Source organism: Lathyrus oleraceus, chromosome 7 (genome assembly GCF_024323335.1).
Source record: "Lathyrus oleraceus cultivar Zhongwan6 chromosome 7, CAAS_Psat_ZW6_1.0, whole genome shotgun sequence".
Classification (NCBI taxonomy): Eukaryota; Viridiplantae; Streptophyta; class Magnoliopsida; order Fabales; family Fabaceae; genus Lathyrus; species Lathyrus oleraceus.
Genome location: NC_066585.1, coordinates 144,055,459 through 144,069,555, shown reverse-complemented (window position 1 = coordinate 144,069,555; position 14,097 = coordinate 144,055,459). Strand labels below are relative to the sequence as shown.

Here is a 14,097-nt window from a genome sequence, read left to right as displayed (position 1 = left end):
TTTTTAATCAAATATTTTAATATTTTACACTATTAAACTAAATAAAAAAGCTAAATTGGGAATCAAAACTAGTAAGAAATACATATACACATCATATAATGGTTTAGTTTGGTTGTCATATGAAATTTGATCCGATCAATTTTGTTCGTACTTGAAAAGACTAAATCAATTTAATTATTTAAAATTGAATTATCAAGTCACGGAATGATGAAAAAAACAAATTTAAATAAAATCGGAATATCCCGTAAAAAAAATCAGAAAATAAATAAAATGATTGAATCTGATTGGTTAGTCAACCCATAATAGTCGCCAAACTTTAACTTAACCTATCTTTTCGAATCACCGTAACAAAAACTATACTGAATATAAATATACAATACTTTTTATTTTAGTAGTAGCATCATTATTAACTCTCATCATAAAAACAACAATTATTAATTATTATAGCACTTATTATTCATTCACACTGAAAGAAGATGGAAAAGAAGAGCACATTCGACTTGGTTTCAGACGATTCCGATCACAAATTCCACAGCCACAACATCGGCGGAAACTGCTTCAGAGACACCAAGAGTGCCGTCTACAAACGAATCATGAAAGAGTGGAAAATCCTCGAAAAAAACCTCCCCGATTCCATCCACGTAAAAGCCTACGAACGCCGCATCGATTTACTCCGCGCCGTCATCATCGGCGCCGCCGGTACGCCTTACCACGACGGTCTCTTCTTCTTCGACATCGCATTCCCGGAAGATTACCCTCACAGACCACCGAAGATCCATTACATCTCATTCGGGTACCGGCTCAACCCGAATCTGTACCCTAACGGTTTCGTTTGTTTGAGCCTTCTAAACACATGGAGTGGTAAAAAGTGCGAGAGGTGGGACCCATCTACTTCCACTTTGCTTCAGGTTTTAGTTTCTATTCAAGCGTTGGTTCTTAACGAGAAGCCGCTTTATAACGAACCTGCCTACCGTGTTTTGAGTCGTTCACTTTTCGATTCGAAGTCACGTGCTTACAACGGCGACGTTTTCGTTCTCACGTGCTACTCCGTTGTTTGCCTCATTCGTAAACCGCCGAAGAATTTTGAGGAATTTGTTAAGGAACACGTTCGTGAGCGAGGGCACGTGCTTCTCGCCGCGTGTAAGGAGTACGCGAATGGGCGCGTGAGGGTTGGATATTACGGTTACAACAGCAATAACAACACGGAAGTTATTAAAGTTACGGCTACTTTTCAGAAGCTGTTACGAAGTGCTTATGCCAATATGTTTAAGAAGTTTCTAGAATGTGGTGCTTCGTTGGAGGGTTTCGTTGCAGAGTTGGAAGTGGAAAAACAAGTAAAAGAAAAGAGATCCAACGGTGGGAAAGGAATCATCAAGAAAGCTATGGGGAAAATCAAACAAGCTTTGGGATGGAAGAAGGAAGAAAAGAAGAAGAACAACACATAAAGTCCTTCTTTTTTCCCGCAAATTAATATAACAGTATGCATTATCATGAATTTAATTTACTTTTTTATTTATTTATTTTATTATAAGACACTCCTGATTAATTAGTGTAAATGAATGACTCATACTCTTGTTAGGTTTTTAGTTATATATGGTGGAGTTTATGTGTGGAGTCTCTCCGACTATGAAATGTTTCTAGCTTCAATATATGAATAAAGTTTATTTGTTTTTACACACTACTAGTATTTTTATTTTATTTTTAAAATGGAGTTTATTCCTGCCTAAATGTTACTTGGCAAAAGTTAGGTTAGTATAGTTAACAATTTGTATGGCTTTATGTGATAAGAAATAACTGATGTGAATTATGATTAGTGTTAATATGATAATTAAGAAAAATATTAATTATTGTTTTGAGAATTTCTTATGGATGGTGTAGTAGTACCTTTTTTAAAGTTTTTTTCTTCTTTTATTAGGCAACCCTATATAGACTTTATCCTTTTCTTTTTTCTTTTAAGATTAAAAATTCCTAAAAGTTTATCTGTTTTCTATATATAAAATCAGCATTGCTATATGTTTATACTATAAGTTATACCTATATACTATAAGTTATACCTATATCATATGCACTCTTCATAAATATGGTGAACAGTGCCGTGAATAGTAATGTTTGTGTACTGTTCATGAATAGTGATTTATATATTAAAATAAAGTTGATTAATGAAATATAAAAAATTAGTTAACGAAGTTATGAAATTGATTAATTAACATTCAGATATAAAAATAATTTTTAGTAGTAAAACAAAGTTGATTAATAAAATATTAAATATTGATTAATAAAGTTATAAAGTTGGTTAATCACACAGTACTCTTAAATAAAAAAAATAATAAATAATTTTTTTATATATTTTTATAAAATATTATTTTATTATTATAATATTTTACTGTTCACCGAATTGATGAATAATAAAATATGGTATAGTGTATGTTTTGGTGTAAGAATAATATTTTTTCTATAAAATATAAAAAAGTTGAACTTTAGCTATAAAAGTATAAAAGTAGATAAGCATTTTATTTTAGGTTATTAAAACTGATGTATAATTTTGATTATGTAAGGTTCACACTTCACATGTGGAGATTTGAAATATTGATATTTCAAATACGTGTGGTGAATTGTTTTCCCTTCTAGTGTGCCATTTTAATTTATGATGCCGATTTCAATATATGAGAAAGTTTTGAATCAAGTTATATTTAATTAGGAGAATACCCCGATTTCAATATTTGAGAAATTTTTAAACCAAGTTATATTAAATTAGGAGAATACCTAATTTCAATATTTGAGAAACTTTTGGACGAAGCAATATTTAATTAGGAGAATACTACAAAATATGGTTTCAATTGGCAATTTTAATTAAGTTCTATTTGGTTAATGTTTCTATTTTCATACATTTTACTAATTAAGATTAATTATAAAAAATTTAACAATATGCATACAAAAATAGTGTATGAATATAGAGAATTTATATTGGAAGTTAGTGAGAGAACTTATGTTTATTTATTTATTTTTATTATTTTATTTATTTCAATAATCTAATCATTTTTATTTTCTAATATTAATTTTTAACACTACACCTTTCAATATTTATTGAATAAATAATATATTTGATCATTATTATATATCAGATACATCAATTATTCAATAAAATAAAAAAATATTGCTTATAATAGTGACGATATATATATTATATATTATATAAAACCTAATTTATTAATATTTTAATAATATTCATAAAAATATATTTTATAATTTGGATATTCAAAAACTGGTATAAATTCAACCGCATTAAATTAGATTTGATTGAATCGAATTTTTTAACATAACATCTACGGCCCAACCAAATTTTAAATAAATTTATTTTTGAATCGGATAAATTTTGTCTCAAAACCGATCAAATATATACCACAAACACACTTAATTTCCATTATTGAAAAGGATGCTTGACCATTTATTTTAGAATAATCTTGGTTGTATATGTAATAAATCTCTCACGATTTTCACTCTATTAAATTGAATCTTTTTGCCTATAAATAGAACTCCTCAGTTCATTTACAAATTATTCCAAATTTTTGAATCTTTCGGAATCTCTCTTCTCCCTCTCATTCTCTTCATCTCAAAATTTTTTTTTTCTAGTTTTCGAATTGTTTATCGCGCCATCAAGAACTTGATTATTTCCGGATACTAAGAATGATTTAGACATCATCTGAAGGTGTATCTTTTTGAACGATTCATTGCGGTGTAAGTGATAATCGTAATTTTGATTGAGTTTTTTATTTTGGAGACGTCGTCGAAACTCGACTGCATTACATAATTATTGACAATACGATAAAACGTCTTAAAAAATCGACCTAATACGCGACTCGTCTCAATAATTTTCTTTATTACAATTTTTCAAAACTCAAAACAACATCTTCTTTATTAAAGAAATTTCCTTCTTCTTTTAGATGAATCATTTAAACATGAAGTCAGTAAACAAAAGACACAAAGAACTAAATACAAAAATACACAAGAGAAAAAGAAAACAAACAGAGTATTTTTATATTAGTTCACAACAACACATTGATATTTATAGTCCTCTCCTTATTGAGAGATACAATTACACTTGAAGATTTAATCCACTAAATCAAGTGTTCTTTTCTTTGATTCATTTAACAATATATTAGAATTCATTCGGTCATTTTAACAACATCCGACAAATATCTTGTCGAGGAATCAAGTATGTATCAATGCCTATATATTTTTCTTTTTACAAAAGGTTTGTTATCACTACTAAGTTGATTCGAAAGAATATGACTTTGAACATTAATTGATAGAAAGCCGAGTTAATGAATTTAATTATCATAAAAAGAATGTTAATGTTCAAATTATATATCAATTAATCTCCAAAGGTTGGTATGTTACTAAAGGCTTAAATGACTTAAATACAGAGAGTGTTTCTTTTAAGGTCTCAAATTCATAATATGTTAGGTGTTAATAATCAGTTAGATTTCATTAGTAGACAATGAAAGTAATTCTCTTGAAGTAGTTAGTCTTATGACCGAATATTAAATTTAAAAAACAATCATATATCAATTCAAATGTATGATTTTCTTTTCTCTTTTTTTTTTATGTTCATCAAAACCATCTCACGAGGACTTTTAACCTATGATTTTTTTGTATATCAGATGTAGTCATTCCAAAATAGTGTCTGGACTACATCTTTGAAGATCGTCATCAACTTTATTATTTATAATAAAGTTTCTTTTATATACGTTGGAAATATAAATGTTGGCATCATACATGGAAAATTGTAGTTGAACATTTACTTGTTTGAAAGATATGTTGTATATGAGATATATAGGGGTGATATCTATAAACACTCTGACGTTAGTCAATATTTTCGATATAACTAGTTCGACGAAGAAAGGTAATGTCGAAAGAGATATGACTAGGTTTTGAGTAACCTGGTGGTACTGGGTTCGACCAATGTTTGGCCAATTTTGACATGTTTGGGGCTTAACATATTTTTACAAATGAAGAGTGGTTGCCTTCGACGACTTCTACTTACAAAAGGATAAGATCAAGTATAACTGTCAGTTGATGATATCTTGACGTTGAAGACACATGGGAGTCAACCATCATCCCCAAGACCACGTAGAAGGGTACGTGTTAGGCATGCAAGTTACAACCGTCGAAGACCGTTATATTTTCACTAGTATATAAGTAGTCTCTGCGTAGGGATTTGGGGTGACAGATCATATACAAGAACTCTATAGAACTTAAAGTACTCGCGTCAAAGAGAGAAACAAGTTTGTGAGACAATGTATGATCTTGTACACCATATTTTATTCATTTAAATTGAAATCATTTACATCATTCCTTAAGCATTTTACTTTGCTTTTACTTGTCTTTTCATTTATTTTACTACAATTCTTGTTTCCGACCCAGTCGGTATAGTTACTTAATTCACAGTTTATTCGTCTAATCTACGAACATTCAAAAACCACTTGTAGAATTTACGCACAAAATGTCTTAGGATTCACTAGTCTATCTTCCAAGTAACAATCTTTAAGACTAGCGCTTGTTTATCAAAAATCACAGTAAACAAATTGGCACGCCCAGTGGAACCTGTTGTGTGAAAAAAATTAAGAAAATTTTTTTTATTAAGAAAAATAAACTTGGATGTGATTATGTTTTATGGTTCTTTGTGTGAGTTATTCTCAATAGTCATGTGTATATGTGTTTATGGAATGGTAAAGTACTTCCAGAAATGAAAAGCCCACCCTTTAGAAATATTCCTCCACTAGACCCTCATAATAACCCTCAAAGCCAAGGAGGACAACCAAACCAATCAACAATTAGTGGTGTTGTTACTCAACTCGTGATTGGGGTAACCACCCCTATTCTTGTTTCAACGCCAATTACTTCGGCAGTCTTTGAACCAGTGACATCTTTGCCACTAACAATGAATGTTCCAATAACACCCGAGCCCACGAGACCCATAGTTGAAAACACTATCAACCCAGGAGTCTCTTATGCACCATAATTTTTGTTACCAATGGTGGCGAGGGATTATACTTATAACATGCCAACGACAATGGTGGAAGGCTTACAAACAAACACGTCTACATATGCAGACAATACAATGAATGTTTTTTCGCCTTACAGTCCTCAACTGGCGTCAGGGTCAACATTAAGTAATCCTATTTAAATGGCACGACCCGAAACATGAGTAAGTTACGCTTCTTAGACTACACCATCTTTGAACACAACATCTCTTATGTCTGTAAGACAACAGATGAACGAGAGTAATCGTGAAATGGTTGACAGTCTTACTAAGTAAATGGGTACCATGTTCAGCCCTCTAATCTAAAACACTAACCAATGTTACCAGATGTTGGAAAATAAAATGGGTAGAATTGTTGATTTCTTTGGTGTTCCTCAAGTACCTAATCATCAGATTCGTCAAGTCCAAAATGTTAGGCCGAGTCAAAACTTAGGAGTACGAAACAATAGGGGAACCCCCACAAATCAAGGGTTGCAATAAGTTGTGCCCTAACCAGTAGAGGCTTTTGCACAAGTGAAGGTCGAAGACAACATGGGGCAGAATGATCCAGAAGTAGTTTTTGTCAACCGAAACCAAAATGCGGACGAAGTATATAGGAATGTCTAACAAAATAACTTTGGAAGGAAGAATAACTTGACCCACATGGTCGAAACTATTCTTTCCCAAAATGGTTTTAATATAGGTCTTCATAGACCAAATTTGGTGTCTGCCCTATCAAAATATATATTGTAGACTGAACTCCCCAGGGGGTGGAAGATCCCCAAATTTATAAAGTTTTCAGGAGACAATAGCGAGTCGATCGTCAAACATGTGGCTCGTTACCTGACTGAGGCAGGGGATTCGGAGAATAATGAGAATTTGAGAATGAAATATTTTCCAAATTCTCTGACTAAAAACACATTTACATGGTTTAGAACACTTCCCTCACACTTCTTATGTAATTGGAGTCAACTAGAGAGAGTGTTCCACAAATATTTTTACATGGGTCATTCAAAAATTAACCTTAAGGAACTGACCGATGTTAGGCGCAAAATACCTGAGTCAATTGATGACTACTTAAACATGTTTAGAATTTTGAAGGCAATAGTCGAAATGGCGGCGGGAGTTCTAGACTATTCCATTAGGAAGAAGTTAGCCACTCAATATCTAAGGGAAATGGATTAATTGGCAGATAAAGTTCGCCAAGTCAAATGATGAAAAGCTGAAAAGGCCAGATCGAACAAGTATAGCAAAAAAGAGAAAGTTGCTTACATAGAAGCAAATGACTATTTAGAGACTAACATAGTTTATGAACCTGTCGAAGAAAGTGAGGTCCATGTGGCGGAACTAAATCCTGAACCCCCATATGTTTGCAAATTTTTGAAACCTTCAAACAGGAAAAATCCCGTCGAACCGAGTAAGAATGAAAAATTCGTTACAAAGACATATACGTTTGATATAACAAAGTGTGACAATTTTTTTTGATTTGTTAGTCACTGATGGGCAGGTTATAATTCCCCAAGCCTAAAGACTCCTCCATTAGAGCAGATGAAATGAGAGGTTTTTGTAAATACCATAACTTCTCGGGTCATAAGACTTCTCAATGTGTGCTTTTTAGGGACTTAGTACAAAAAGAGCTCAAAGAAGGCAAACTATAATTCACGGAGAAACCCAAGGCTACAATGCAAGTAGACTCAGATCCTCTCCAGGTCTAAGAGGCACACTTTGATGAACCTATCGAAATCCTAATGGTCGAAGCTACTAAAGGATTGGACATGGAAGTTGAGCAGATCGTTGTGGAAAATGTTGATGAAAAGATGAATGTGGTGTTCACTAAGGTGGAAGAGGAACTCATTGACTTCCTAAATCAATACAAACTGAGTGACTACAAGGTCATGTTGTGCCTAAGGTGCAACGCTATGTTTGATGAAGAGGCTACTAAAGGCCTTGAAACTGTCAAACTCTCGCATCCAAGGAAGAATAGACAGGGTCGATCAGCACCCAGTTTCACCTTCATCAAGAGGGGCGTTCCATATAGGAACCAGAGCTCTCATAATTTTTTTTGGAAATCACCGAAAAACTTACATTCCACCTTCCAAGTCCCTAAGGGAGAATGGGTTCAACCTTCAAACCAGCAAGGGCCAAAACAACAAAAATGGAAGGCTGTCAACATGGGCGTAGGATCCTCCTACCATGACAACTCCTACATGACAAATAAGTATTTTTATGGACCTCAGAATTATCTGGGAAAGAACCCCATGACGAGGACATAATGACGTAGATACTAGAGGAATAAAAAATCAGCATATGAAGTTGCATGGTCAAAATCCAACAATAAAACACCTACAGAAAGAACCATCGAGGTAGCCAAAAGGCCTGTAAAACAAAGATTGTTTCCGAAGTTGCCACTAGTGGAGAAAAGTGACTATGTAGATCCTACAGTCTAAACTAACGATGAAATGGTCTTACATAACTTCGACACATGGCTAGAAAATGATTTCAATGTCACTTGCAACATTGTATCAGTCTTACCTGGAGAATTTGATTGTGTCTCTAAATTCTCTGAGACAGAAGAAAACTATTCAACCGAGTAAGTAGCGAATCAAAACCCAGTGTGTTACTATGTGATGAACAATGGTGTTGTTGAAGAGAAACACACCATGTTTAAAAATCCTGATGCATGTATGATGAATCATCTCAAGCCTTTGTTTATACGTGAAAAAGTAGACAAAGTTGGCGTTAACAAAGTCTTTGTTGATGGAGGCACAATAATAAATTTGATGCCTCATTCCTTATTAAAAAGAAAAGGAAAGTATGACTCAGATTTGCATCCACACAATATGATGTTGTCTAACTACGAAGGAAAGACAAGTCATATCTTATATGTGATCCAAGTTGATCTTTCATTTGGCACATTAACAAGGTCAACCCTCTTTATGGTAATATCGTCCAAGGCGAATTATAAACTGTTGTTAGGACGAGAATGGATTCATGGGATTATGGCAGTTCCTTCAATGCTCCACCAAAATCTTTCTATATGGCACCCTGATGAGATAATTGAAAATATAGAGGCTGACCAAAGCTACTCCATGGCTGAAGTTAATCATGTCTATGGAAAACACTTTGGCAGAAATTTAGCAAGATATCCCCATGCTATCTAGCAAAATCAGCATTCACACCATATGAGACTACATCATATTTTCTAAAGTTACACCCCACACATAGCTTCATCTGGGATCGAGAAATAATAAGAGACCAGGGTGTTAAAGAAGGAACCATCCTACCAACTGGGTGGGAGATGAATTATAATAGCGTTGACTGGTTTGAGCGTCTTACTCGAATTTCGGCCTACATGGCCAAAAATAGAATAAAAGCGGTCTTAGAGGCTGATATTTCATTAAAAAAATGGTTGATAAGGCCAAAATTGTCAAAAATATTGAAACAAAAGAAAATGGCCATTTTAGCCAAACATTAGTTTCAGAAAGGCACAAGTTGGACTGCATCTACGACGACGAGCCTTTGGGATTCGAAAAGGATCCAATGAATTCAACTAAGAAATTCTAGGCTCAAGATCCATTATAAGAGACCGACTTGGGGGATAAAACACCTAAAAGGCCAACCTAAGCACTAAACCTGACCCAGTCCTAAAGGAGAAGATGATCAAGTTACTACAAGAGTACAAGGATTGCTTTGCTTGGGACTATAACAAGATGCATGGTTTGAGTCAAGACATGATGGAACTAAAGTTGCTAATTCGACCTAGTAAGAAGTCAGTAAAGTAACTACCAAAGAGGTTTACGCCAAAGATAATATTCAAGATCAAAGAAGAGATCGAGAGTTCATCAGAAGCAAGTCCATTAGAACTGCCAGGTATGTCGAATGGTTGGCTAATATAGTACTTGTCATTAAGAAAAATAAGACTCTTAGGGTATGTATAGACTTTAGGGATCTCAATAATGCTACGTCTAAGGATGAATACCATATGCTTGTGGGAGAAATGTTAGTCGACTTAACTTCGGGTTTCGACTACTTAAGCATGCAAACGACTATTTAGGGTACAAACAATCTTCATTATTGAAGAAGACGTACCAAAAACGATGATTCAATGCCCATGGGCCATAGAAACCTACGAATGGGTAGTGATGCCTTTTGTCCTGAAAAAATGTTGGTACAACCTATCAAAGAGCTATGAACTCTATGTTCCATAATTTTATTGACACCTTTATGTAGGACTATATTGATGACATTGTCATAAAATCCTCATTGAAAGATGGTCATCTAGACCACCTTCGACAATCCTTTGAAAGGATGAGGAAATATGGATTAAAGATGAACCCATTGAAATTTTCTTTTTGTGCCCGTGTAGGCGACTTCTTGGGTTTTGTAGTGCACAAAAAAGGCATCGAAATCAATCAAACCAAAACCAAATTAATTCAGGACAGTAAACCTCTCTCGACAAAGAAATAACTTCAATCTTTATTGGGAAAGATAAACTTCCTAAGGAGGTTTATATCTAATTTGAGTGGCATAAAACAAGTGTTTTCTCCTTTGCTTCAACTGAAGAAGGGGGAGGTTTCAGGTGGGAACCAGACCACCAAAAGGCGTTCTACGAAATCAAAGCATATTTGATGAGGCCTCATTTTTTTTTACCTCCAACTATAAATAAAGTCTTGAAGTTGTACATATCAGCATCAGATATGGCTATAGGAAGCCTGTTGGCTCAAGAAAATGATAATGGCGTTGAAAGGGCCACCTGTTATCTTAGTCGAGTTCTAAATAATGATGAAACTAAACATAGTTCAATAGAAAAGCTATGTCTTTGCTTGTACTTTTCATGTACCAAATTAAAGAATTATATAAATACAACCAATGTATTTGTTTATTCTCATTTTGATATAATTAAACATATGCTATTTAAACCCATTCTACATAGCCGGATTGGGAAATATGCATTAGCTCTAACTGAATATTCATTAACTTACTCACCCTTGAAGGCCAGATAATTGCAGACTTTATTATCAACCATTCAATGGTCGAGGTGACACAAAATTACATGAGTAACAAACCTTGGAAATTATAATTCGATGGTTTCAGGCACAAGGATGGAGCTAGGATTGGAATTCTCATAATGTCCCAAAGGAGATAACGATGAAGTTCAAATTAAGAATTAAGTGCCACTGCTCCAACAATGAGGCTGAATATGAGGATTTAGTAGCAAGCCTTTGGATTTTGTTGGACTTGGGAGCAAAAGGATTCAAAATAAAAGGAAACTTAGAGCTGGTGGTGAAGCAATTAAAAAAAGAATACAAGTGTATCAAGGAGAACTTGATGATTTACTTCGTCACATCGAACTCTCTTTTGAAACGCTTCGACTCCGTTGATATCAGCCATGTGCCTCAATTGGAGAACCAAGAGGCAAATGACATAACACAAATTACTTCGGGCTATAAAGTCTCCAAGGAAACTTTAGAAGAGCTAATTGAAGTCAAAGATAAATCGATTTTGACTGAAATCTCCCCAACAACATTGTCAACGACAGAACTTGTGGGGGTAGAAGTGTTTAGGGACATACCAAACCCAAAAAACTCTGAAGTTTTTGAAGATTTTGAAACTTTTGAAGTTATTTCCAATGACAGTATGTCAGATAATAATTGGCGAAAACCAATGGTAACATACCTAGAAAGTCCCACAGGGATGACCGATTGAAAGATAAACTACAGAGCCTTAAGTTATGTGATAATTGGAAATAAGTTATTCAAGAAAACTCCTAGAGGGGTTTTACTCAAGTGTCTTGGTAAAAATGAGGAATATTTGGCAATCTTAGAAGTTTATAATGGATTTAGTGGTTCTCATCAAGCAGGCATCACTACTACAAATAACTCCATTTCACCACGGACATGAAATGAATTTTACCTCGGTTACTCGGGAGAGGTAATGAAGTGCGACATGAAAATTTTCCATTTTACCCATTAGTTTTGGAATAACCGAGGGGAAAACCGTTGAACATGGAGTGAGTCCGACCCCACACAACTGCACATTAGTTCTTTTAAAAGGTGTCACTTTACTTCTCGATTATTTCTATAACCGAGGGTATATATATATATATATATATATATATATATATATATATATATATATATATATATATATATATATATATATATATGTGTGAAAGAAACATATATGTCATGTTTTATTAATATACAACTTATTTATTTTATATTTTTTATCGTTTCAATCTACAAGTATAAATGTTTGACAAATTGTGAATTCGAATCATCTTCATCATTGTTCAAATCATCTTCATCACTATAAATCTAGGGTGACAAATACTGGTATCCCGTTCCATTCGAACCCTGTGGAAAAACAAACGTTAGGTATTACATACATTTGTTTCTGATATAAAATTTAAAAAGGATTAGATAAATAAATGAACTTGCAGTTACATGATCAGAGATTATGTTAGAAGACCAACCTTGAACCAGATTTTTTTTCCCGCTCTTGCAATCCATCACATAAATCTTTGGCAGAGTAAATACACTCTCACCAATCACATATTAAATAAACCTAATATTTTTCTGCTCTTGCAATCTATCATAATAATACTTTTACTTTATAAAATCTCATGACGCTCTAATTAAACGTAGAGGGTTTCACAATAATGTTTGGGTTTCACAACGTAGCGCCCTATATATACATGGGTGATATTCACGTTTTGATTGAGCATAGACAGGGCCATCCCCGAAAATTTGGAGGCCCTGGTCCAATTTTAAAAATGGACTCAATAAAAAGAATGGTAAATTTTTGTTGTTGTAAAATAATACATTTAAATAGTAAAAGTGCAGGTATCACATGTCGAACCATTGACCTTTAGGTCAAAAACAAAGTTCTTTATTGCTATGCTAACTAGTTTAGATTCCAAATAAAATTCAACAACTAATATTTATATATTTATTTTTGGTTTATAAATTATAAAAAATAATTTTGAATCCCCTATTTTTTGGAGGTCCTGTGTTCTAGGCCTCCTTTCCCGGGCCCAAGGCCGGCCATGGGCATAGAGGATTTCTTGTGGATTCGCTACTATCAAATTTTAATATTTATAATGTTTTTATAATTAGGGTTTTAGATTTCACGCAGATCACTAATGACAATGTGTTGAATGTTGATACTCTTTAAATGAACGACAACGATTTGTTTAAGGATGGTGAAAAAAACACATTTATATTTTACCTCAATTATTACTCAAAACCGGAGTAAAATCTATTTCTTTTTAGATAAAAATACAATAAAATATGTTCTAATAAATTTTTTTACCTCGGTTATTACTCAAAATCGAGGTGAAATGTGTTTCTTTTTAGATAAAAAATACAATAAAATATGTTTCATCCTAAGTACCACATACCTCTCGGTTTCTACAAAAAAATCGAGGGGAAAAACTTTTTTTTAAAATCACATTATTTATGCAGAATATTAAAAATATTTTTTTTAAATAAATCCAGATTTTGACAATGGATTCTTGGAGAACAAATCTTTTTAAATTTTTGATAAGTTATATGTTCCTACCAAGAGAAAGTATATCAAGTATGTTTTTCTAACAATCATTTATCTACTAGACAAATTGTAATAAGTCTCTTACTTGTATGTTTGAGCAAGGAAGTCTCTAGATTGTGTGCATGAACAAGGAAGCCTTTTACTTGTGTGTTTGAGCAAGGAAGTCTCTAGATTGTGTGCTAGAGCAAGGAAGTCTCTTACTTCTGTGTTTGATCAAAGGAAGTCTCTTACTTGTGTGTTTGAGAAAATTATAATCTTGTGTGATTATAGTGAAAATCTATTCTAAGTGCAAGGGAATTGGATTACTCTCGAGTTGTGAGAGAAGCCAGAATAACTATATATGTTATTCTTCCTTCTTGCACTTTATATTCGTTGCCTACATCTGACTAAATCAGATTCTACAATCTTGTATTTAGAATCTGACTTAAGAGTTTTAAAATAAAGAAAAAGCCAACACAATTCAACCCCCTTCTTTTTTTTCCTCACCTTTAGTATAAGGGTGGATAAAGAGCCAGTAGACTATG

The 14,097-nt window shown here is 33.3% G+C and overlaps 1 protein-coding gene across 1 annotated transcript; it reads left to right on the top strand.

Moving 5' to 3' along the window:
• Window positions 1–301: 301 nt before the first annotated feature.
• On the top strand, window positions 302–1,676 carry LOC127106254 (putative ubiquitin-conjugating enzyme E2 38). The gene has a single exon (XM_051043556.1). The coding sequence runs from the start codon at window positions 477–479 to the stop codon at window positions 1,443–1,445; it is 969 nt and encodes a 322-aa protein (XP_050899513.1). The 5' UTR covers window positions 302–476; the 3' UTR covers window positions 1,446–1,676.
• The last annotated feature ends 12,421 nt before the right edge of the window (window positions 1,677–14,097 follow it).